This window comes from Mauremys reevesii, linkage group 10 (genome assembly GCF_016161935.1).
Source record: "Mauremys reevesii isolate NIE-2019 linkage group 10, ASM1616193v1, whole genome shotgun sequence".
NCBI lineage: Eukaryota > Metazoa > Chordata > Testudines > Geoemydidae > Mauremys > Mauremys reevesii.
This window is the reverse complement of record NC_052632.1, coordinates 51468116-51493951: the sequence shown is the minus strand read 5'-3', so window position 1 is coordinate 51493951 and position 25836 is coordinate 51468116. Positions and strand designations below refer to the sequence as shown.

Here is a 25836-nt window from a genome sequence, read left to right as displayed (position 1 = left end):
GTGCTGTGGATGCAGATCTGAACTTTGTCATGGGGTAATGTCATGTCAGTTGAATTCAGCAGCTCTGACGTTTGAATCTTGGCATTTATGGTAGTGTTCTTCTACCATGTGCAGAGACCGTGAGTTGGAACCTGTGTAATAGTCAGGAGTGCAGTCCCTTTCTTGATCTATTTTTCATTCCAAATGTATGTCCTGTTGGAACTCTTCTCCCAGAAAGATGAATAATACATTGAAATGATGATTTATGTTCTCAGAGAAGTCATCTTCCTGCCACCTCCCCAGAGCTGTCGAAGTATGGACATGCCAGAACTGCAGTGTACAGCAGAGCCCCCAACAGTGTACATTGATTTACGAGACGCTAAACCACACAGATCAGCGTTACCATCCGTTGAAAATCAAAGGTAACTTCTGGGGTCTGATGTTAGTGAAAAACAAGGGACCAAGGGCACGAACCTGAAGGTTGTTGCAAATCCCATGCCCATGGTGAGCAGTACCATGAAAGGCTTTCTTTGCTGTATCACTTCTTCTTGCCCTTGGTCTGGAAAGGTAGCCCTCTGGTGGAGTGAGTGAACATTTGGAAGGGAAACTATAAATCCAGGATAGATGGGCAACCAAGGGATTGCTGGCTCTGCTTTTTCAGTCTCCTGTGAGACTATAAGGTGCCTAGATGGCGAGTTCTGGGAGATTGGCCTCTTTCCAAAGACTCCAAAAGCTCTGGCAGAGGATCTCCTCTAAAGCCAATGAGTCTGAGAGAGCTATTTGCTTCCTCCCAAGATGCATGGACACATAGCATGTCCACAGGGTGAGTGGACAATATTTATCAACAACTAAGCAGAGACTTCTGTACTCTTTCCCCAGAGATGCTTAGCGATGGTTCTGGCTAGAAAATGGCTTTGAAGAAAACAGCAATCTGAAGAAACCTTGTAGATAATGAAGACCAAGTAGATGTTTTAGATGCACTCACCTAACACCCCTGGTCTAAATGTATTTCATTAAGGAGTTCTAATTTAACCCACAGGGAGGTTAAATTTTACTACAAGCTTAAATTTAGCTAAAAGCAAGTTGTTCCAGTAAAAACAAGCATAAGATTGCCCTTCATGACCCCAGGATGAGTTATGTTGTCTAAGTGGATTATGTTGTTAAGGCATCAAATGGTGTGTACCAGTTATTGGGTATTTGCTTTTGGGAAGGTGCCTCTAAGGAGCTGTCTCCATGCAGTTTTAAAGACATAAAAGATTGATTTTTATTTTATTTTTTTATTATTATTATTGCATCATGGGCCAAATCCTCAGCTTGTGTAAACCTAGCTCTAGTGAAGTCCGTGGAGCTGTGCCAGTTGATATCAGCTGCAGATCTGACTCCATATATTTTCTTTAACATCCCATTGTTTTAAACTTGCATCTCAGGCATGACTAAGACAGCACATTGTGGATAAATACCCCAGGCTGGTTGTTAATATTGTGACCGTGAACAGAGGTGGCCGGTAATCAGATCTCTTTGCTTCATAGCTTGAATGACAGCTCCACTGAAGATGAGGAGGATACAACAGTTAAGGATGAACAGAAAACAAAGGAGAGAATGCAAGATTCTTCCCAAGGACCATGGTACAAACTACATGAATCTTCACCTTTTCATGAAATTGAAATGATCCCCAGAAAGACTGAGCGTGAGATCTCACCTATTCAAATACTATCCAGCAGTGATTCTCATAGCAAATCTGCTCAGTTTAATAGTTGAAACAAAATGTTTCAGTCTGGATCTAGCAAATCAGTCTTGTGTTCTTTCTGCTGGAGTTAGAACATAATTGTTGATGCTTGAGGCAGAATAGAATTCACCTTGCTCTTTTGCGGCTATATGGAATCTATAGGGATATCAGGAGTAAAAAAACATTATTATTTTTTGTCAGTCGATGAAACAGACAAGGCTGAAAAGACACATGCAGAGTAGACACAGACAGTAGGAAAAATGCCTTATTTTTTTTCTGAGCCACTTTGAGTAACGAGAAAATTGTTTTTAAATAACTCCAAATCAGACATTTTAAAAGCCTATTGGTATATACTCATATCCAGCATCTTTAGGAAAATGATCAAACAGAAGCTAGAAATTGACATTGATCTAGCATGATTATTTATTGCAATGTGTGGGAAGAAAAACTCTCAGATCTCCTTATTTGTCTGGGTATAATGTGAACAGTCAAGGAACTCCTGAACTGTAGATGCCTCTGTATGCAGGGATGCCAACACCTCCCTATTGCCAGACTTGGGACCTGATTCAGCTACGTAGTTAAGCATGTGCGTAACTTTAAGCATGTGAGTAGTTACTGCTCACATGCTTAAAGTTATGTATATGATTAAGTACCTTGCTGAGTCAGGGCCTAAACGTTTCACTCATGTATGCTCAGTGTTATCTTTAGAAGCCGTTTCCTGGATCTTAATGATGCACTTATACCTGAATTAGAGCAGTAGAAGGAACAAACAGAACATGTTGTTTTGTTCTGTTTTTGGTAGAGCTAATTACTCTTATTTTTAAAAATAGTTTTGAAAGAATACATGATTCGCCAAGGAACAGAGCCCAACCACTCAGAATGATTTAGCAGCTGAGAATAGTCAGAAGCCAGAACCAAGCAGGAGCGATCAGGCACACTCATTTGTGCTGGTATCAATCCAGAGAAACTCCACTGAAATCACTGGGCAGTACACCAGTGTAAATCTGGAGTCATATAAAGCAAAACCTGGTCAAATGAATTTTGATTGGTTTTTAAATTGCTAAAAAAAATAAAAATAAAATGCCTGACAAATATTACTGTTTCCACTTTAGGAAATCTGGTCATCTGAGCAGGCAGAAAACCCTTAGGCTGAATTCTGATCTCATTTACTTGGGCCTTCTGCTGTTGTCACTCTACTGATCTGGGTGGAGTTACACCTGAGTTACACTGGGCTAGAATCTAGATGGTCCCAGGGTAAAGCCTGCAGGAGGGAGAAAGCTCTGAAGATCTCCTCAGAGAGACACAGAAGCAGGGCCGGCTCTGGCTTTTTTGCTGCCCCAAGCAAAAAAAACAAAAAACCTGCGGGGTGGCTGGAGCCAGGGTGAAAACTTTCGGGAGGGGGGGAGGGAGTGGGGTGGGGAGAGCAAAGTGGGGCAGTCAGGGCTTTCTTCAGCCAGGGCACTCACCACTTGGCCCCTCCCGCCGCGCCGCCAGCCGGGAGGGCTCCGCGCCGCTCCGGTCGGCGGGGAGGGAAGGACACGGGCTGCCGGGCTTGCTGCAGACCTGGCACCAGGTGGGGCAGACAGAGCGCGCAGCCGGCTCCCAGCAGGGTGCTCCCCTCCTCCGCACCGCCTCCCCCTACAGGGCGGCCAGAGCGGCGAACAAAACAGAAAAAAAAGGGCGGCCATGCCGCTCCAGGATTGGACGGATGCTGCCCCTTAGAATCTGCCGCCCCAAGCACGAGCTTGCTTGGCTGATGCCTGGAGCTGGCCCTGCACAGAAGTGCCCTCAAACCTGGCACATCCCCGGGGCCATGTGTAAGAAATCTCTGTACTCATGCACCACCTCTGGCCCCTGACATTTCCCACCTCATCTCCCTAGCAGGGCCAGCAAACTCCACTTGGTTCATTCACTAAATTTCCATATGGAGCAGGGTCAGATTAGGTCACCCATGTCTTCACCCTACTCCACTAGTTGCCTCCCAGGAGGAAAAGCAAGCACAGAAGTACTTTAATTGTCACATCTATTCCTACTGGAGACAGATAAGTATCCGATCAGAATCACTGCAGGGACATGGTGATGTGTTAGTAGAATTCTTACTGCTAACTTACCCTCTTTGCTCTTGCAAATGACTCATGATTGTCCAAGGTCTATTATACCAAGGCATTCTGCTGGCGCCACTGCTATCAATGCATAGTCAAGGCAAGGTCAGGAATGAACAATCATCACTCTGCACTTACATTAGCTGTTTACCTGGCAACAGATTTAGAATCTGAGGCCCTGGCCTTATGGATGCTGAGAATGTCATTCAGTTCACATTCATTATTTTCGGTATCTGGCAGGGGAGGTGTTGGCAAACCCACACTGCTTAGTCATTCTCCTTAATGGTCCAATTCTTACAGTAACCAGGGATTTCAGGTGTCCAGGAGAGTCTTGTCATCTCTAGAAGAGGTCACAGGTTAAAGTGGTGATTCCTAATAAGAGAGAGAAAAGAGGAGACCCTAAAGAAAATAGAAGTGGGAAGCCTAGCTGTAGAATACTCTGTGTTCTGAAAAGTACAAAGTTAGTTTGAATAATTCACAATAGCATGCAGGCGTATACTCTGCAGAGCCAGAACACTGTAATATCAAACTCAGACAGCACAAAGCCACTTCTCTGGGTCCAGATAATTCTCAGCTGCCTCTTTCAGAACCAAACAGTGACATCTGTGCTGCTCCTTTCCTGACACTGCAATCAGCCCAAAAACTGGTGGCTCTCACCCTTTACCAAACAGCTTGGGAGCCCCTTCATCATCAAAATGACATGCAGCCACAAAACAATTGTGTCCTGATGTTGTGTTGCAATGTGATGCCATAACTTTGCATCATCATCACCCAGGGAAATCACAGAATTGTGATGTTGAGGAAATGAGACTGTTAAATTATCAAGTGCTGGGAGGGAGAAGGCCTCCCTCATCTCCCTTCTATCTCCGGTAGGAATTATTGGGGGGAATCTTATCCTCTCTCTCTATACCTACCTGACTGGCTGCTGGATGGGAAAAGGGCTCCATGGCGGGACCTGTGGACTCTATGACTTCCAGGCCAGCAGTCCATTTCCTGAGTGCTCCTGAGACAGGCATTGTGCTCCTCTGCCTGACAACCAGGAAGAGTGAGTGAAATGCTGATCAAATATCTATCCCAGGACAGCTGCACGGAGGGCCAGGGTAAACTTTTCAAAGGCCCCTGTGTCCCATTTTCTAAAGTGACTTGGCTCCTAAATCCCATTGTCTTTCAATGAGACTTGGGCTCCAAAGTGCATATGGCACTTTTGGAAGTGAGACATAGGCTCCTGAGTCATGTAAGGGCCTTTGAAAATGTTATCCCTCCATCTCTAGAGCCAGGAGCTGTCCGTACCATAAACCACTCTAGATCACAGCCCACTGCAGTAAAAAGTCAGAGTGTAACTGGCCATTCCCTCTATCTCTTCTTATGCAGAGGCAAATAACTGGTCCCATCACAAAGGACAATGTCACCAGAGCCTCATGAGTGCTGTCGAGGTTCATAGTGTTACTACCCTAGATCGATCCAGCAATGTCTAACTGAACCACCTGGATGCCCAAAGAATTCCAGGTGGGCTCATGGTGGCATATTCTATCATTTTTGAGTTAATGTTAGGACATCAAAAACCATTATCTGGGTGGTCTTCTGTGCCCTGCTTTGCGCTGTCAGTCAAATTAGGTTTCTCAGTAAGGATCTGCTAATTATAACGCTCTACCTTGGTTTAATCCATTTGATTTTTAATTTTCAGGGATTGCACTGGGAAAAGCCTGCTGTTGCAGCAACTCCGTAACTTCCGTAAAGAAGCATCTCAGCCTCTTGCTAATGAGGCCTCTAAGCAGGTGCTAAGAGATGAAGGAGTGAGTCAGGATCTTGAGAGCCCAGAAGAGATGGGCACCCTGAAAATCAGGAGAAAACGCTATCTAAGAGTGAGAGGGGAAGCAAATAAGGTGACTTCCAGGTGGCTGGTGCGCTCAGACTCACAGAGGGGAAGTCCTGCCTTGCCAAACCATGTGAAACATGGAGCTGATCCTTCAAGGGAAAACCAGAAGGAGACTGAAGACACTCTATGTTCAGGAAGTGCTCCAGAGACCCCTCTAAATAAAGCAGCAGACTCCCCAAGGTACTAGAGAATTTGGAGTAAAGCCATCAGTGGTGATTCTGAATGCCATTCCATGAAGCATCCATCTAGAGCAGTGGTTTTCAACCTGTGGTCCGTGGACTCCTGAGGGGCCGCAGATTGTGTCTGAGATTTCCAAAGGGGTCAGCACCTCCATTCAAAATTTTTTGGGGGTCTGCAAATGAAAACAGGTTGAAAACCACTGACCTGGAGAGCATATTACTGGTTGCAACCTAGGGGTGCAAGGTTGTCTGGCTCCGTTAGCTAGAGAGAATCTGTAGGTTTATGTTATATTTTGCAGGGCAGAAGAAAGCTTGAGAGAGCTGTCCCTAAAGGAAAAGCAGATGAAAGAGAAGCACAGGAGGCAGAGACTCCAGGAGCAGCTGGAGCGATTGCAGCCTCAACACTCGGTCACTGGAAAGCAGCCCATGGCAGAGAAAACTCCTGTTTTGTTTCACCTGGTTAGTAGCTCAGCATAGGAATGCTCCTTTTAGAGTGTCTTGCTTCCTGCTGACCCCCTTTTGAAAATTCTGGGACAAATCTAGCCATGACCTCAAAGTCCAAAAGACCTTTTCATTCTAATACTTTAAGGTTGTGTTATGTCTCTGTTTTCATGGGCTAGCTTCATGGTTCTGCCATGCCTGGCCATAAGAGTAATCTTGAGAGCTATTCTCTTTTACTTACACATCTGCTTCCACCGCCAGACCAGTGCCTGTGGAGAACACCATCTGCATTTCCCGAAGTGGCTCCCACTGCTGGGGATGTGGGGTGAAATCCTGGCTACATTGAAGTCAGTGGGAGTTTTGCCACTAATTTTAGCAGGGCCAGGATTTCACCCAGAGTTCTTGTAGCTTTTTAAAAAAATGAATTTTATTTTTATGGTTTTAAATAAGTTCCTAGCTTCGATTTGGCCTCCTGTCCCCAGCATCTTGGCTCTCAGTACTGCAGCCACATCTGGATAGGCAGCAGGTGTGAAAGGAGGATTGTGATTTTCATTAGTTTCTTTCCTTGCAGTGTTTGATCTTTGCAGACAGTGTTCTTAAGGGATCACAAAGCCATTTGAACACTCTGAAGCCTAAAACAAGACTCAGAGAAGGGGATCATTTCTCATTCCCATGAGATCTACATATTTGGTCCTGATTTCTCACTGCACTGATTTTGCTACTGGCAATGCCCTCCATCCCCACAGAAGGTGGTGGTGGAGCAGGATTTCCCCCTACATTTGCTCCAGGTCCATTGGTAGCAATCACTTTGGCTTAGCAACAATAGAAAACATTTCACTTAGTGCTAAAGTCTTGTGGTCTAAATGCACTTGACAGGGGATGGTCCATTCAAGTTTGCGCATTTGTAAACAAATGTGACTTTATTGGATTTCTTCACCTTTAATATTCATTTTTAAAACATTGGATTTACCACTGATGAAAGGTGTTGGATTGACAAACCTATCAGCTGAATTCCTTTGTGTCTATAGAGGAGGAGCAGCAAGAACAATGCAGTGCGCAGTTCTCACATGGCATTCCGCTACGGGGCTTAATTCTTGTTCTAGAGGGACCTTCTGTAAGGGTTTCTTATCTGTAGTCTGAAAAGGTGTTGAGTTTGTGGCCTGTCAGAAGCTGTTAATGAGCTCCTGTTAGTGTTGGTTAAAATGTGGGCACTTGTTCATTAGGAAATAGATTGAGTCCCACCAACTAATTTCTTATATTGCACCAAACAATTATCAGGATATAATATATTTTGATCACTACCAACCTTTGTTAGATTTGAACCCATGTAATAAAGGTGTAAGACTTTCTAATCCAATGCTAATTTCATAAACTACCCAGTCTCCCAACTATAACTAATGCACTATAACTATGCACTGTGGTAGAGCCAACCAGAGAACAGCCCACACTGAATGCAGTCTGTGGGCAGCTTCTATCCAATTCTTGTTCATGAAAATCCAGTATTAAAATTAAAAAGAGAAACTAAAAATATGTCAGTATAATCCATCAGAGACAACCGTCCTCTTTAGAGTTATTTGAAATTCACGTTGACAGTTAGCAGCATTTCTGGGCTTCAAATTAGAACAGTTTTTTCTTTCTTCTTTCTTTTCTTTTTTTATTTGCACAGACAGAAGCAGAAAAACTGAGAATGTTTTGACATCTGAAACTGAAGAAGCTATAATTTGGCAGCTGTGTTGCTCAGAGATTTGGAAATGAAAATATCTAACACCAAATTCATATATAATAAAGAACAAACTGGAGTCTCTGAGGCCTGGTCTACACTAAGGGGGGGGTGTCGAACTAGGGTACGCAAGTTCAGCTACGCGAATAGCATAGCTGAACTCGAAGTACCCTAGTTCGACTGACTTACCCATCTAGACGCGGCGGGGTCGAACTCCGCGGCTCCAAGGTCGACTCCGCCACCGCCGTTCGCGGTGGTGGAGTTCCGGAGTCGACCGGAGCGCGCGGGGAGTTCGAACTATCGCGTCTTGATTAGACGCAATAGTTCGAACTCCGAGAAGTCGAACTCACCGCGTCGACCCGGACGGTGAGTATAGACCTACCCTGAGAGAGTAGCACACTATCAAATTTGTTTTCTACATACTTTTTTTGGCAGCGATAGACATGCAGATTTGGAACATGGGACTCCTGACCATCCTAATGTACATCAGTAATTGAATTGAATAATAATTACAGAAGCTCAGAATCCCTGCACAGAGTTGTTAGAAAGTAATACAGAGTTTTTATAAACTGTGTGACGATTACATAAAAGGTCTCATTTCAACTCTTCAAAGCAACAAAATTCAGACTTAATTTTTTCATCACTGTCGCCTTAGCTTAACCTAATTCAGTTAAACTCTGTTCACAGTTTCTGCTTTCAGCAGAGTGGCAATAGTATGAACGAGAATCATTAGATCTGGGGTAACATTTTCAAAAATGCATAAGTGACTTATGAGAGTAAGGACCAGATTTTCAAAGGTAATTAGGCGCCTAAAGATGCAGATAGGTGCCTAGTGAGATTTTCAAAACACTCATTGAAATCAACGAGAGTTTGGCACCTAAATGTTTTGAAAATATCACTAAGCACTTATCTGCATCATTAGGTGCCTAAATACCTTTAAAAATTGGCCCCTAAGTCCAGTTTTCAAAAATGACTTTGACATTTAGGAGTCTGAGTCTTGTTGACTTTCACTGAGACTTAGACTGCTAAATACCTAGATCACTTTTTAAAATGGGACTTAGGCTCCTAAGTCACATAGGCACTTTTGAAAATGTTACCCTTGTTCCGTTGGGCCAGATTCGGACCTGTCATAAGTAGATGAAATGTTCATGAAAGTCTAACTGAGTGGGGATGTAAACAGTTCTGTAAGGTACATGTGGGGTTTAAGCAATAACATAGTATAAGTTTCACAGATTTGGTTTCAGTAGATGGACAAAAATAAGTGTAGGTTATGTGCAGTGGTGGAGAAGGTATGTTGTTGCAGGTAAAACAATTTAAAAAGATGTAAGATAAAGTAGTGGCACCTGCCTTTAAGTTACTTATCTTGCATACTCTCCTAGGCATGTCGACCTAGTAGGTATGTTGACCCTGCATCTGAGAGCCAGCCTCCCAGTCTGGGTCCACAGACTTGTGTCAGTGGGACTAGCGCTAGACATTGCAACACAACCATTTTTAGCACGCTAGTGAAAGCCCCACTAGCACAAGTATGTGGACCCAAACTGGGAGGGATGCTCCCAGATGCAGTGTAGACATACCCCTAGTGTCAAATCAGTACCATTCATGCTACTGCACCTCTTTCTGACTCACTTGCACTCCTGATTCCATTGGATTCTGTGGCAAAGCTGTCATGGATGTCAGTGAGAGCATGATCAGACACGTGACCTGGAACTTACCTGCCAATAATGTCATAGCTGAATGTAGCCCTTGTGACTAAACATATAGCATTACCTATAATGGGCCAAATTCAGTGAAAGTTATTCTTGCTTTACATAGTGTGACTGAAAGTAGAGTTTGGCCCAAAATATAAGCAAAAAGCCTTGAACTACTGAACTACTTGAGTTAAAGACAACCTGAAAACAGATAATTTCAAAAATGAAGTTTCTGATCATTCACCAATCTAGCTAAGGTACTTATATGGTCCCATTGCCATAGTATCTGACTGCATTGTGCTCTTTAATGCAGTTGTCCTTGCAACACATCTGGGACGGGGGACTGGGACACACAGAGATGAAGTGATTTGTTCAAAGTCACAGTGCAGGCCATTGAACCTGGGTTTCCAGAGTCCCAAGCTAGCAACATAACCTCTGGATCATCCTCCCTTTCTATGCCAGCTACCCCTGAGTAGCCCGCCAACTTCAGTGCTCTTGAATGATATTTTCCTTTTTTTTTTTTTTAAGGAAAATGAACTAAGAGCCTGATCCCTCAAAGATTTTCACAGATGAGTAACTGTACTTATGTGAGTAAGCTACTCATCTGGGTTGTCTTTTTGCCAGATCAGGCCCTACCTGACTAAACAGGGCAACAAGATAAAATTCACCCCCTCTTAACTAGTGCATAAGGCCTTTCACCTAGGTGAAACTGACTATATTCAAAACTCTCAAATGCACAAAGTAAACAAACAAAAATAGAACAAAATAATTCTTTTGTATTCCAGTTATATTTATCTGATGTGACTGCTTGTAGGAATAGTAGCTGAAACATTTTCTGACTGAAGTGCGATTTTTGAGTTGCTGTGTCTCTAAATCAGAATTTGTAGGTTTAAATTAGATCCTCATGGCCCTATTCTGTTTTCATTTACACTGTTGATGTATAACTCACACCAATGTGTTTCCGGAGTAACTGAATGCAGAATTTAGCCCTTAATGTTATTTTAACATAGTTTTTAAAATTTAAATCGTGATTATGTTCAGAAACACATCTATGTAAAAATGGCCCGAGATGCTTCCTGTGCTGAACTTGGCCTGTGGATACTCTTCAGATTCCCATCAGATTTCTTTTCTCTGGTTTTGCTGGGATTATATGTAGCAGTGATACATCAAACAGCCACCAGATGGCCCCTGAATACTTCTCTTTTGTCTAATAAAATATTTGCCAATTGTCTGAAACAAGACTAAAATCTCTTATTTAATGAAAAAAAATATTAATTACTACTGCCCTAACTCCAGAATGGCTTCAAAATAAGATAAGTTAATTAAAGATGATGTATTTAATTCTATTGTGTCAGGACTTTAAGGCTATATTCTCTCTTGTGCTGCTAGTTCAAAGGGTCTAGAAACAAGCTGGATCTGGCCAGCTGCGAATTCCCTCAATGTAGGGGAAATGTTAGCTGGTGCAGTACCAGTGTATCTGGCCCTTTTGCCAGCTTATTATTATTTATTATGCTGTGCTCCAGCTGTGTTCATCTGATTTTATAATCCCTTACGGATGATGGGCAGTAAGCTAGAAAAGTCCCCAGGCTACTCTAACCTATGCCAGGGCTCAGGATTGCAGCAAGCCATAACTGGCAAAGCAGAGAATCTTGGCCTTAATGTTTTGGCTGTAAAGCTGCAAAGAGTGCTGTGGAATTAGCTCTGTTCCTCTTTGGGTTCATACAGTAATGCGAGTTACGAGCGTGTGAAGACTGGTAAACTATCGGTGCACGCATTAAAACAAGTCAAGAAGACCTTCAACATCTCATTATCCAACTGACTCCTGTCAAAGGTTCTTATACCGCACCCATCACCATGGTATCTGAGCCGAAAATAGTCATCAATAGTCCTGCTTTAATGTGTCATTTGACTGGGTTTTGCAGAAATACTGCTGAGGTGACACTCGCCTCAAACAGAGGGCACTTAATTATCTTTTCAAAACACTAAGGCCCAGACTTACAGGTATTTACGCGTTGCTGTGCTCAGCATTGCAATGCCTAACTGATTGAGGAGCCTACATCTCATTGTCAAGAGGGAACTAGGCACTTAAGAGCCTTAATTCCATTGATTGTCAGTAGGGTGCTTTGCGGGTAGTAATATAATATGTGAATTACACTAGGTCACAGTCCGGGACCCATGGGACGGAGAGTTCCTTTCAGGCTGCTGGCAGTCCATTCCATTTCTATAGAATATAAACTTGGATTTATTAAAAAAATTAGGATTCTAACCCTTCTGTCTTCTATGGAGTCTTTCAAGTAGGAGCTGATGCACTGTTGTCTGCTTGAGTCTGCCAACAAACAGCCTGAAACTAGAGCTTTAAGGCCCGACCTAATGTGCATCGAAGCCAAGGGAAAGAGTCCCATGGATTTCATTGGGGGTTGGATCAGTCCCTAAGAAAACTTTGAACTTCTCCATTTATCTCAATGGGAATTTAACTCGGAACCTGGCTGGAGATCACTGAAATTGCAGGTGGAAAAGATCAGTTTAGCCAGCTAATCCATCCCCTGAAGGGTTCTCTTATGGTAGATTCCACTTATTAGAACCCTTTTGTTGCCAGCAAAAAGTTGCTATTATACAGCAGTTGCTAATAAGAAGGAAGGGTTGTGAGGCTACAGCCGGGGAAGGAAACACTGAGGCATGCCTTCCTTGGCTGCAGCCTGCAAACCTACCTCTGGGGCCAGGACTGCAGCTTGGATGCTGAGGCTTTCTATGGCGAGCAGGGATGCTGGAGGCCCCAGGGGCTACACCGTACCTCTCCCTGTGCACTCCAGGGGTCTGGGCTCAGGCACATTCCAATGTTTCTTTCCCTGCATGCAGTCGCCTGACAGGATACAGCCCGGAAAGGGGAGGGAGAGGTACCATGCAGATCCAACAGCTGGGCTGCAGCCACCTTCCCTGCTACTGCCCAGCCCACAGCCTTGCCTCCTAGCCTATGGTCCCTTACCTCCTGTGTGCTCCCTGTGCGCAGGCAGGTTTGCAGGGCTTCAGCCAGAGAAGGTACATCCTAGCACTTTCTTTCCTTGCTGTAGCCTTGCAAACCTGCCTACAGCTGGGCCTTTGTTTCAAAAAAAAGAAGTTGCTAATAAGTGGCATGCCTTTTGCCAATATCCAAATCCCATTAATCCTGCTGTGAATGGGATGGGATTGGTTCCCAGCAGTATGTTACCATTAAGCAGAAGTTATTAATATCAACATTGCTATTAAGCGGAATCTACTATACATTTGTGGTGCCTATTGCCATGTTATTTGAGCACCACACAATCTTTAACAAATTCCCTCTCATGACACCCAGGTGAGGTGAGGACGTTCTGTATTCCCATTTCATAGATGGGAAACTGAGGCACAGAGACAAAATGACTTTTCTGCGGTTGAATAGGAAATCTGAAGTGGAGCAGGAACTGAATCTAGTTCTCTCCAGACCCAGGCAAGCAACCTGACTCACTGCACTATTCTTCCTCTGTCTCCAGTCTTCCACATTCAAAGCAATAGCCAGTTACATGTGCACAGCTGACAATTCTGGGTGCTCCCTACAGCACTTTCTCCAGTGCTTTGTTAGGTGACTTAAGGAAGAGTGAGAGTCCCCTTGCTTGGGAGACTATGCAAGGTCAGCTTGTTCTCACCATTAGGAAGCTGTGCCTGATTGTCAGCCCTTCATTTCCTTATCTTAATATAACCCTTTTGCCAGGTGGAGCCGGCAGCAACCAGGGCTGGGTTCAATATCTTGGGGTTCCTTTTCAACAATACAACACAGAACTGGCTCAAGCTCCCACCCAGTAACCTGGGAAAATTATACACCACCCCTGGGCACCTCTGAGAGGCAATACTTCCCACTCGCAAGCACAGAGCCTGCGTGTAGAAAATAAACTTTTAATGAAAGGAGGGAAGTCACCCAACATTAATTAGGGGAAATGCCACAAGCAGGATTCATAATCATAAAACTATGAGCAGGACACCCACCCTAGTGTGCATGGGGCAGAGTATTCTGCCTCATGTTCTTGAGTTCTACAACCAGAAGTTCCTTTACTGTGTCCCCCTCTGCTCCCTCACCATACCCCACTCACAGTGGTTGTCCTTGGTCAGTGAGGACCCAGGGTTCAGAGGTGCATCTGTGTGAGTTCACCTCCCACCCAGGGAACCTTACTTGCTCTGCCATCTGATCATGTGCTCTGGCTGGCTACCCACCAGCCATGGTTCCTCTCCACTAGCCACCTGGCCAGCCATGGTTCCTTGCTGCTTGGCCACCCTGCCAGCCAACTGCTTGCCACTTTCACTGGCTGCTGCCACCTGCCTCTCTGCTGTGACCTCTGTAGGTCAGTCTCTTTGGGTTTGTCTACACTGGCACTTTACAGTGCTGAAACTTTCTTGCTCAGGGTTGTGAAAAAACACCCCCCTTCCCCCGCGAGCGCAGCAAGTTTCAGCACTGTAAAGCAGCAGTATAGACAGTGCACCAGCACTGGGAGTGCGGCTATGCCCCTCGTGGAGGTGGGTTTTTTAGAGCGCTGGGAGCTCTGCAGTGACTTCACAAGCCACAATAAAGCTCCTCCGCGTCAGTGCTTTAATGTTGCCAGTGTAGACTAGCGCTTAGTGGTTCTTAGCTCTCAACAGGCTGGGCAGAAACACTGCCCCACCACAAGTGATTTCAGCTCTCATTGCAGGGAGGAGAAACAGGGCAGCAGCTATCAGGAGAGAGGGGGAACGGGAGTCACGCATGACCGAACAGAGGTGTGGCAAGTGACTCACAAGTAGAATTTTTTCACTGCCATCCCTGCTTCTGTAGCTTTGAGTTGAAGATTGTCTTTGTTCAGGGCTTTCAGCCCTGAACCCATTCAAAGACATACTCTGCAAAACAGAATCACTGTATCCATTCAAGGCTGCAGGGTAGCTGGCTGCTGCTTTGAGTGGGGAAAAGTGCTGGTAAGAGAACGCTTACTGGAACATTCTCTGTCCCTGCCAGCCAGTGAGCCACCGGGAGAGAAGTGAGGTCTGTTCCCTGCTGGGTAGGGAGGCCTGTGAAAAGAGAAAATTTGCCAGCTGGAGGCCTGGGAGAACAGAGCAGAGCCGTGTTTCTGTTCACTGCACTAGCCTCATTCTTAGGCTCTGATTAGCCTGGCCCTTGTGGGGAGATGCTGTGTTTCATCCCATAGCCCTGGGGTGGGTATTGAGGAGAATGGTGAAAGGGGGCAATTGGAGCGAGAAGGGAAGGGGTTTAAATGGAAGGGCAGAGGTGGGAAAGCAGGGCAGAAGGCAGAACAATGAAGAGGGCCTAGGAGAAGAGAGGAAGCCTAGTAAGAAGGGGATAGAAGGCAGAGAGGAGGGCAAAGAGAACGTGGCAGATGGAAGGCGAGAAAGGGAAAAGAGGAAAGTCAAATGAAACACCAAGTGATAAGGTTAGGAAGAGGATGTAGTCTTCACTGGCACAGGTTTCAATGCATCGTTGGGTGAATACATGCTGACCACCAACTCCTGAACTGGGTTGTAGATGTCTATGCAAATTAGTTTTGGCTTTTGGACTCCTGGCAAGTGGCTTCCATAGCTCTTCTTTTGCAAGGTGTGTACCCCTGCTTACATAATCAGACCAGTACACAGCTCCACCCTGTGCTGGTGCAAGAGCACCTGGATGCTAATACTATAGGGGTGCACTAGCATAGAGAAGGGCAGATGGTAAAGAATGCAGAGGTCCCCAGTTCACAAGAAAACTTTACCCTAGATTCTCCTTGTAACTGACCTTTTTGTCTGTGCCAGTTCACACAATGCTGCAGCAGCACGGCCTCCAGGGCATGTTCTGGGGTCCCCATCCCATCGAGAACAGGTTGAAACGAGAGTGATGTATATTGTATATACATCCATGCCGCTTGGTTTGGGGTACAAGCTGCTTTGAGCTGATCCAGATCTATTTGGCGATAACGCTTCTCACCCATTCCGGACACATCCTCCATTGGCCCCCACACTGTGGGGCTCAGCCCACCCCCTTGTGCCATGGTAGAACAGCGGGCGGTAGGTTTGGAGAGGAAGATTGCCTTCTGAATCTTGAGCTTTGCCCATTTGAATGCCTTTGCAGGAGCCCCTGGCTTTGTCTATACCACTTTCCAGCCATGGCATCAAGTGAGTGAAATCTGATGTCTTTCCAGGACTGTGATTGTTTTCAGTCCCATTTTCTCTAATTGGAATTTGAAATGGCCCTAGAAAGATATGAAATATTTAGTCCTTTATATTCCTTGGCCCATCTTGGGAGTGATTAAAATGAGTTTTGGTCCATTATTGAATATACTTATGGCAGATCCTGACAGATGGAAACATTTGTTGCTTTTGCTTAAGGGAAAGGTTAGTATAAGTGAAATGAATATAGTTTCCAGAATTGTATACACACAGAGCTTGCTGCCAGTAGAGGTCCCTAAATACTTTTCCATTCACATTAGCAGAATTGTCAAGATAGATTTGAAGAGCAGGCAATAAAGCAAAACGTTAATTAGATAACCTCCATCTCCCATCTACAAGGGGGCAGATGAGGAGGAAATTATGTCTGCATAAGGCAGTTGCTCTTTGACAAGCTAGCAGAAGTCTGTGTTACCTATGGGCCAGAATCTATCACCTTCTACTGAGAAGGACCTCTTGCTTCACTGAGATCAGAATAGAACTCAGATCTCCTGATTCTCTGCTCAGAACTGGGAGCTGTGAAACTACTTTCCGACAAAGGGAGGCTGAACCTGCCCCTGTGTTTTTGTGCCTGAGTGTAGTCACCCCACTATTATGGAATCAGTAGGGACTAGTGGTTAGAGCACAGAACTGGGACTCCAAAGAGTCAAGTTCTTTTGCCAGTGACTTCTTTTTTGATACTGGGAAGCAGTATGGGCTATGGTTTTTGTACAGTGGTGATCTTAATTGGGACTGCTAGGTGCTACCATAATACAAATCATCATATCAACTAGAGAAGCCCTAAACACAACAGCAGCACTGTTTGTAGGAATTTCAAACCGTCTAGTTGAGGTTTCAAAGTGGAAAAATCCTGCAATTATGATTATTAAAAAAATATAGCTGTGTAAGGCTGCACGGTGAGCACCAGCAACTCCCTCGGAAGTCACTGGTGATTACAGGTGCTCAGCACCTCTGGGGATCAGGTGCAGAGATAAGTCATGTCCCCTGCCCTGAAGAGCTTACAGCCTAAGTAAGACAAGACACGTTGGAAAAATCAATACAACAACAGATTGCCCCTTGCAGATGAAAACAAGAGAAGGCTTGATCTGGCAAAGTGCTGAGTGCCCTCAGCTCCCATTGAAACCAGTGGGAGTTGAGGGCACTTGCCACCACACCACAGTGTTCCACACCGTTCCAGATTGAGCCCGTATTGTCTTGGAGGAGCATAATTTTAAAGGTGGTCCATTTAGCCAGCTAGCCCTCTGTGATTGGTACAGGGAGGGCTGTATGTACAATGGCCACACAGTCTCATTCCATTTGTAATGCCCCGCCCTTCACAGCAGGCGTGGCCTTTCTTGCAAGGACACCGGCAGCTTAAAAATCAGACCCCTCTGTGCAGATGTTTTACTTGCCATCACTACAAGTGTCATGTAACTAGGTAATGGGCCAGCTCCCCTTTGCTCTCCCCAACCCTGGAACTGGCTGTGTGCAGGGCGGGACTTCAGCATAAGTTATAGCATTGCTGCTAACAGCCCAAGTGGTCAAAACGGTGCAGCGCAGGGGATCTTGACCATGCCCCCTTTCTGCAGCGGGATGGGAGGTGCTGTGGAAGCCTCAGACTCTTGCACAAGGATGATCCTCCCAAAGGCAGGTGCCCCTGCTTCATGCCCTTACTGCATGAGAGGAGCTGGTCCTATGACTACAGAGATCAAGGGGGAAATGTCCTTTCTTTTTTTTCACCTGTGTTTACTTTGTGCATTTGACAGCCCTTTAGTTTCCCTGTTTCCCTGTCTAGAGAGCCAGGTTCATCCTGCTCCGCCACAGAATCCCTGAGTGACTTTGGGCAAACCTCAATTCCCCATCTATCCAATGGGGAGGATAGCCCTTCCCTTCCTCACAGGTGTGTTGCGAGGATAAAGACATTAAAGATTGTGAGATGCTCAGGTATCCAGTTATGGGAGTCACTCTCCCCCTTCGTTTGTGTGAGTCTCTCACAGAGCAACAAGGGAAGGAGATATATATATATAGATAGATAGATAGATAGATATAGATAGATATCTAGATAGATATAGATATAGATATCTATATAGATATATACTCAAAAGGAAAATGTGATTGTGAAAGCTTCAAATATTAGAATATACCCAGGGTTGAGGGTGTATTTCAAGTTGCGTATAGTGTTGACCTGATACCATGTTAGAAATGGAAGAAGGGAAGTATTTAAAGACAGTATATGCTTCAGGAGGCAGTGGAGCTTAGTAAATAGGGCACTCGACTGGGTCTCAGGAGACAGGGGTTTTATTCCCAGCTCTGCCACTGGCCTGCTGGGTGACCTTAAGGCACGTCATTTCCCCAGCCTGTGCCTCAGTTTCCCCATCTGTAAAATAGGAGTGATGATGCTACTGACCTTGCTTGAATAGTGCATTGAGAACTCCAGATGCAAAGCACTATAAGGAGCCAGGTGTTAATTGGGCTGCTCAGCCAACAGTGGATTTGAAATAGTTCTGTTTCTGGAATGTATAAAGGAAGGAAAGAGATGAAATGTCAGTGTTTTTCCTTAATATTGTGCTGTCCATCTTCAGAGTGCTTTATAGACATTAGCTATTTAATCCTCCTGTCAGGTAGCTAAGTCAGGAGTGTTATCCCCATTTTAAAGGTGGAGAGATGGCAGGAGAGAGGTTAAGTGGTATACAGAAGGAATCAGTCTTAGAGCCAGGATTAGGACCCGAATACCTGGTTCCCAGTCCTCTGATCAGGCCGGGGCGGGGCAGGCGGCGCAGGGCGGGGGCTGGGAGGGGCGAGGGCGGCATTGGCCCGGTGGAGCCCCCCCGGCATGCATGCAGGTGGCGGGCCCGAGGCCGGGACACCTGAGCCGCGTCATGCTGCGCGCCGGCGCGGCGCCTCGGCTCCGCCGCGCTCCCCTGAGCTCTGAGCACCGGCAGGCAGGTCCCGTCCGCTGTCTGTCCGCGCCGCCCTCCCCAGGATGCCGGAGCCGAAGGGGAAGGGGACCGGACCCTGACTGGGCGGGCGGCGGGCACTCCGCTGCTTGGGGCAGCCTACTTTGTAGAGCCGCCCCTGCCTCTGATGCACCCACTAGAATGTGTGTTGGGCAGAGAAATCTCTTCCATATATGTTTGTTTATTTTCAAAGAGATAAAGATCATTAAGTTGTGTCAGTCTTAGAGAAGGAAGAGGTGAGGCTGGTTTTTATGGTTGGCAAAGTCATTTGACCTGTTTGTTTCAGCCATTTATTGTGTCTTCAGAAAAAGAACAGGAGTACTTGTGGCACCTTAGAGACTAACAAATTTATTTGAGCATAAGCTTTCGTGGGCTACAGCCCACTTCATCGGATGCATAGATTGGAACATACAGCAAGAAGATATTTATACATATAGAGAACATGAAAAGGTGGAAGTAGCCATACCAACGGTAAGAGGCCAATCAATTGAGATGAGCTATCATCAGCAGGAGAAAAAAAACTTTTGAAGTGATAATCGAGATGACCCATAGAAGGTGTGAGGATACTTAACATGGGGAAATAGATTCAATTAGTGTAATGGCCCAACCATTCGCAATCTCTGTTCAGACCTAAGTTAATTGTATCTAATTTGCATAATAATTCAAGTTCAGCAGTCTCTCTTTGGAGTCTGTTTTTGAAGTTTTTTTGTTGTAAAATTGCCAGCTTCAAGTCTGTCACTGAGTGGTTAGAGAGGTTGAAGTGTTCTCCCACTGATTTTTGAATGTTATGATTCCTGATGCCAGATTTGTGTCCATTTATTCTTTTGCATAGAGACTGTCTGGTTTGGCCAACGTATATGGCAGAGGGGCATTGCTGGCACATGATGGCATATATCCCATTGGTAGATGTGCAGGTGAACGAGCCCCTGATGGCATGGCTGATGTGATTAGATCCTATGATGGTGTCACTTGAATAGATATGTGGACAGAGTTGGCATCGGGCTTTGTTGCAAGGATAGGTTCCTGGGTTAGTGTTTATGTTGTATGGTGTGCTGTTGCTGGTGAGTATTTGCTTCAGGTTAGGGGGCTATCTGTAAGAGAGGACTGGTCTGTCTCCCAAGATCTGTGAGAGTGAGGGATCATCTTTCAGGATAGGTTGTAGATCTTTGATGATGTGCTGGAGAGGTTTTAGATGGGGGCTGAAGGTGACAGCTAGTGGCGTTCTGTTATTTTCTTTGCTGGGCCTGTCCTGTAGTAGGGGACTTCTGGGTACTCTTCTGGCGCTATCAATCTGTTTCTTCACTTCAGCAGGTGGGTGTTGTAGTTTTAAGAATGCTTGATAGAGATCTTGTAGGTGTTTGTCTCTGTCTGAGGGATTAGAGTGTCTTGTCACTAACCAAGATTGTAAGTTCCTTGGGCAAGGACTCTCTTTTTGCTTCACATTTGTGTAACACACAGCACAATGGGCTGTGATCCCTGCTCGGACTCTCCAGCGCTAATGTGATATGAAAGTATATTGCGCCTGGGGTTGACCCAGCCCCTCGTGGCCCCACAACTGGGGGAACATGAAGCTCGTATAAAACCATTCCCCCCGGCTCTGGGTCCTGTGCTGAGCATGGCTGTGTGCAACTGCAAGATCCCACCTGCACCTTCACAGTGCAATAATTGCTGACAATGAGCTGACTCCCCTTCTTCTGCACCTGCATAGACACAGGCAGGCATTAGCCTTCTCAGGCTCCCACAGCCCATAGATTCCAAATCTTATCATACTTCCCAGTCAGGAGAGATGATCTCCTTCAAGCTAGAGCCTGAGAATAATAGTAGAGAAATGAAGCTATTCCTAGCAAGGAAATGTCGGCTTTCAATTTAAACAACCTAACACAGTATGCAATGCCTGGACCAAATTGGAGAGCTGTGTAAAAGGGGTGATAGCAGAAAATAAAGCTTCTGTTTCTCAGATCCTTGCATTCCTGCAGTCTTATTTTGGAAATGCTTTAGAATTATCTACTTTGGAGGTTTATACCTCATCCGTTTCAACAATCTAAAGCATGGTTCAGGTCAGAAAATCTCCCTACCATCCTGACACAGTCATATTTCTCAGCTCAGTAACCTCGGCATGTTAATATTCAGAAAACCACTCCTGTTATCGAGTATGAGTCTAGTGCTAAAGTGCATTAACAGAAAAACCATTCAGACCATTAATGTCAATCTTACTATGCTTTTCATTATTAAATGTTGCCATCCTAATTACAGTATGTTCTGCCAGTTTAATACAGGAAATTCAGACAATTTCTCATTCTTATCCATTGCTTCCATTCTGCAGTGATAAAGCAGCTCTCTGGCTGATTGCAGGATTTATTCCACAATTTAATGTGGAGTTTGAAATTGACTAACAGATGGTATTGCCATCATTTTTTCTTTTCCCCAAAGAATGGGAAAGAACAAACACTTGACATTTCCGATATGTCTTCATCCACCACTAGAATTTAGGAAGCCATGAAAGAATGTTAGCTGCTTTTCATTGGAGAGATGAACATGATTGCTAAGGGGAACAACTGCATTTCCTATCTGGTTAAAGCACAGCTCTATCCAGTTTCCAGGCTTATGAAAACAGACACATGACAATGCCTTCTGCACACTTGCCTTTTTCTGCGCATGAATACTGCATACTGTAAGGGGTCATGCAAGGCTGGAGCCATTTCAACATGGAGAGAATAGAGACTTCATTAGAGGAATTAGCCAAGGCTGCTAAAGTACCTAGAAATCAGTTCACATTTACAAATGTACAGCTGATGCATCATTTGGCAGACAATTTCTGCAGTCGGTAATTTGCCACTCATCAGGGATTGCCTGTTAAATCCCCATGATCCAGGCTGCAGGGAGGATGACATATAAAGATAAATTTAGACTTGGCTGCAAACAACTGTTTTATGAATCCTCCAGCCAGTATGGAATAAGACCTCTTCCTTCCACAACCCCTACAGATAAAGGATACATCTTCATTTATTTAATCAGGAAGCCACCTTCTTCCTCTTCCTCCTCTTCAATGTGGAGTACACCCTAATTTAGTCCTCACTGCTATGAACTCTGTTTAACACTGCAAAGACTGTATCACAACGGGATCTGGCATTTAGCCTCATCTTTACATAACGTTAGTGTGAATTTAATGCTGGATTGAGAGCCCTGGAGTCTAAAAGCTTCTGTTTAGCCACATAAAAGATACAGCTATACAAGGTCCTCCTCTAATGGGCCTCACTCCTGACTAGGAGAGACCCCCCAGAAGGACCGAGAGGTGAGTTTGCTTTGTGCTGAGAGTACCAGTTGTGATCATGGTGTTATACCCCTGGATACACTGGATTTACCTAACAGCCATTAGTAGGTATCAACTTTCATTTGTTACTAATCCAGAGTGGAGTCCAGCCATCTACTTAGGGGTGAAAGGTCTCAGATCTGTATACCAGTGAACCATTCTGCCCCCTTCTCCCCTCCCCCCAATAACATCCAACCATCTAAAAATCTCAACAGGACCTGCCAATATTAGAGCAACAAGAGCTGGTTGGCCAATCCAATATATGGACTTGTTGAAAGGAAATTTACAAAAAGGCCGACTCTCCTTTCCTAGATCTACAAACAGAATCGTTTACCAGTTAGAGCCATTTTCTTGGAAACGCATTGTTCATCTTGTCAAGTATCAGAGGGGTAGCCGTGTTAGTCTGGTTCTGTAGAAGCAGCAAAGAATCCTGTGGCACCTTATAGACTAACAGACGTTTTGCAGCATGAGCTTTCGTGGGTGAATACCCACTTCGTCGGATGCAAGCAGTGGAAATTTCCAGGGGCAGGTGTATATATATATGCAAGCAAGAAGCAAGCTAGAGATAACGAGGTTAGATCAATCAGGGAGGATGAGGCCCTGTTCCAGCAGCTGAGGTGCGAAAACCAAGGGAGGAGAAACTGGTTCTGTAATTGGCAAGCCATTCACAGTCTTTGTTTAGTCCTGAGCTGATGGTGTTAAATTTACAGATGAACTGGAGCTCAGCAGTTTCTCTTTGAAGTCTGGTCCTAAAGTTTTTTTGCTGTAGGATGGCCACCTTAAAATCTGCTATTGTGTGGCCAGGGAGGTTGAAGTGTTCTCCTACAGGTTTTTGTATATTGCCATTCCTAATGTCTGATTTGTGTCCATTTATCCTTTTCCTTAGAGACTGTCAAGTTTGGCCGATGTACATAGCAGAGAGGCATTGCTGGCATATGATGGCATATATTACATTGGTGGACGTGCAGGTGAATGAACCGGTGATGGTGTGGCTGATCTGGTTAGGTCCTGTGATGGTGTTGCTGGTGTAGATATGTGGGCAGAGTTGGCATTGAGGTTTGTTGCATGGGTTGGTTCCTGAGCTAGAGTTACTATGGTGCGGTGTGCAGTTGCTGGTGAGAATATGCTTCAGGTTGGCAGGTTGTCTGTGGGCGAGGACTGGCCTGCCACCCAAGGCCTGTGAAAGTGTGGGATCATTGTCCAGGATGGGTTGTAGATCCCTGATGATGCGTTGGAGGGGTTTGAGCTGGGGACTGTATGTGATGGCCAGTGGAGTCCTGTTGGTTTCTTTCTTGGGTTTGTCTTGCAGTAGCAGGCTTCTGGGTACACATCTGGCTCTGTTGATCTGTTTCCTTATTTCCTCATGTGGGTACTGTAGTCTTGAGAATGCTTGGTGGAGATTTTCTAGGTGTTGGTCTCTGTCTGCGGGGTTAGAGCAGATACGGTTGTACCTCAGTGCTTGGCTGTAGACAATGGATCTTGTGGTGTGCCCGGGATGGAAGCTGGAGGCATGAAGGTAGGCATAGCGGTCGGTAGGTTTTCGGTATAGGGTGGTGTTAATGTGACCACCGCTTATTTGCACCGTGGTGTCTAGGAAGTGGACCTCCCATGTAGATAGGTCCAGGCTGAGGTTGATGGAGGGGTGGAAGCTGTTGAAATCATGGTGGAATTTTTCCAGAGTCTCCTTCCCATGGGTCCAGATGATGAAGATGTCATCAATGTAGCGTAGGTAGAGAAGGGGCGTGAGTGGACGGGAGCTGAGGAAGCGTTGTTCCAGGTCGGCCAGTCTCTAAGGAAAAGGATAAATGGACACAAATCAGACATTAGGAATGGCAATATACAAAAACCTGTAGGAGAACACTTCAACCTCCCTGGCCACACAATAGCAGATCTTAAGGTGGCCATCCTGCAGCAAAAAAACTTTAGGACCAGACTTCAAAGAGAAACTGCTGAGCTCCAGTTCATCTGTAAATTTAACACCATCAGCTCAGGACTAAACAAAGACTGTGAATGGCTTGCCAATTACAGAACCAGTTTCTCCTCCCTTGGTTTTCACACCTCAGCTGCTGGAACAGGGCCTCATCCTCCCTGATTGATCTAACCTCGTTATCTCTAGCTTGCTTCTTGCTTGCATATATATACACCTGCCCCTGGAAATTTCCACTGCTTGCATCCGACTAAGTGGGTATTCACCCACGAAAGCTCATGCTGCAAAACGTCTGTTAGTCTATAAGGTGCCACAGGATTCTTTGCTGATTGTTCATCTTGGCCAACAAACTTGTATCCACTAAGCTTCAGCCCGATGGGATTGATAACCAGCTCTGACACAAAGCCCAGAGAGCTGGGGATGAAAATGCACAGTGCCATTGCGATTGTGTGCTCAGCTTGCACTGTAAAGTTCATCACATGCTGCAGTGCAGACAGATGAAAAGTTACCTGTGTGTTGGCTATGGTTACACTTGCACTTCAAAGTGCTGCCACGGTAGCACTGCCGTGGCAGCACTTTGAAGCGCTAAGTGTAGTCAAAGCGCCAGCATGGGGAGAAAGCTCTCCCAGCGCTGTCCGTACTCCACCTCCCTGTGGGGAATAACGTACAGCGCTGGGAGCCGCTCTCCCAGCGCTGGGGCTTTGACCACACTGGCGCTTTGCAGCGCCGCAATTTGCAGCGCTGGAGAGGGTGTGTTTTCACACCCTGCTGCAGCGCTGCAAATTTGCAAGTGTAGCCATTTGCAAGGAATTAAGTGATGCAGTGTTTCAGAGCATACTGAATGCATGTTACCGGAAAACTGGTAATGGGCAATGCAAAAGTGTGAGAATTGCATTTGAAAAAAAAAAGGTGGGGGAAGGATTCTTCCCCTAATTGACAAAATACCAGTGCTCAGTTACAATCAAGGCGATGAGATGAGTGTTCACTTAAATGTACATGATAGATCAGCGAGATTTGTTAGGCAGAGCGGACAGTAATACAAGCTCTATCACTCTTATCAGGCTTGATTCAAGGGCATCTTCCTGATAAGTAATTAACACTTAAGGATGATGATGAATACTGAATGACTCCAGTCATACTACCTCTGGCTGATCTCATTAGCTTCCACAGGCTAAGCAGTGTTAGGCCTGCTCCAGACATGGATGAGAGAGCTCTAAGGAAAGCCCAGCATGCTACAGGAAGTGGTGCTGGGGACTCTGAGTCTTTATAGAATCAATGCCCCAGCATGGAGCTAGGAGGCGTTAGATTGCTCGAGATGCTGTCTCTTGGATAAAATGTAAAAGTGGAGCTGTAAACATGCATGTCACTATAGACTTATTACCGCCACCTGTGATGGTAGCATTCAGCCAGTTGTATTGATCAAAATCAATATAGTTTTCTGTTTCAGGCCTCATAATACAAATTAGTTTAATGTTCCCACTCTCCTTCAACAGGAAGCGTCTTATTTGCCAGCTATTAACACATTGCCTAGTGCAGACAGCGCTAATGGTGAGAAGCTTCTCATGACGATTTGGCTCGCCAGTTGTGGACAAGTAGCCACGTGTGGTCAGCACAGTGGACGCTTCCCAGACACTGTCTTGACAGCAGCCAGCATCTACCAGGCTCTTGTTACCTGGCTTCTCTCCCTGGTGAGTTACACAGTGTGAAATGCTACAGAATTGGGCTCCCCACATTTTGTCCAGCAGAAAAATATCAAGGTG

At 45.3% G+C, this 25836-nt stretch overlaps 1 protein-coding gene and 1 long non-coding RNA gene across 16 annotated transcripts in view; one reads left to right on the top strand and one right to left on the bottom strand.

Annotated features, from left to right (window-relative positions):
• Positions 1-25836, top strand: part of DNAAF8 (dynein axonemal assembly factor 8) — a 150203-nt gene that overhangs the window by 26427 nt on the left and 97940 nt on the right. For 11 of the 12 annotated variants that reach the window (XM_039492529.1, XM_039492528.1, XM_039492531.1 and 8 more), the window contains 5 exons: positions 255-401; positions 1509-1604; positions 5492-5863; positions 6162-6321; positions 25570-25764. In XM_039492529.1, the coding sequence (XP_039348463.1) occupies positions 255-401; positions 1509-1604; positions 5492-5863; positions 6162-6321; positions 25570-25764 (970 nt within the window). Of the gene's footprint in view, positions 1-254; positions 402-1508; positions 1605-4596; positions 4677-5491; positions 5864-6161; positions 6322-25569; positions 25765-25836 lie in introns of those variants that run through there. The other variant, XM_039492539.1, reaches the window with a different exon arrangement.
• LOC120373727 lies at positions 1286-5113 on the bottom strand. Of its 4 annotated transcripts, none has more exons than XR_005585669.1 (3): positions 4722-5113; positions 3946-4179; positions 1286-1861 (listed from the first exon to the last, which is right to left on the bottom strand). It is a non-coding gene; the product is annotated as an uncharacterized LOC120373727 (long non-coding RNA). The 4 variants fall into 4 exon arrangements; XR_005585667.1 differs by having other exon boundaries at positions 3959-4179; XR_005585668.1 differs by lacking the exon at positions 4722-5113 and adding an exon at positions 4465-4490 and having other exon boundaries at positions 3959-4179.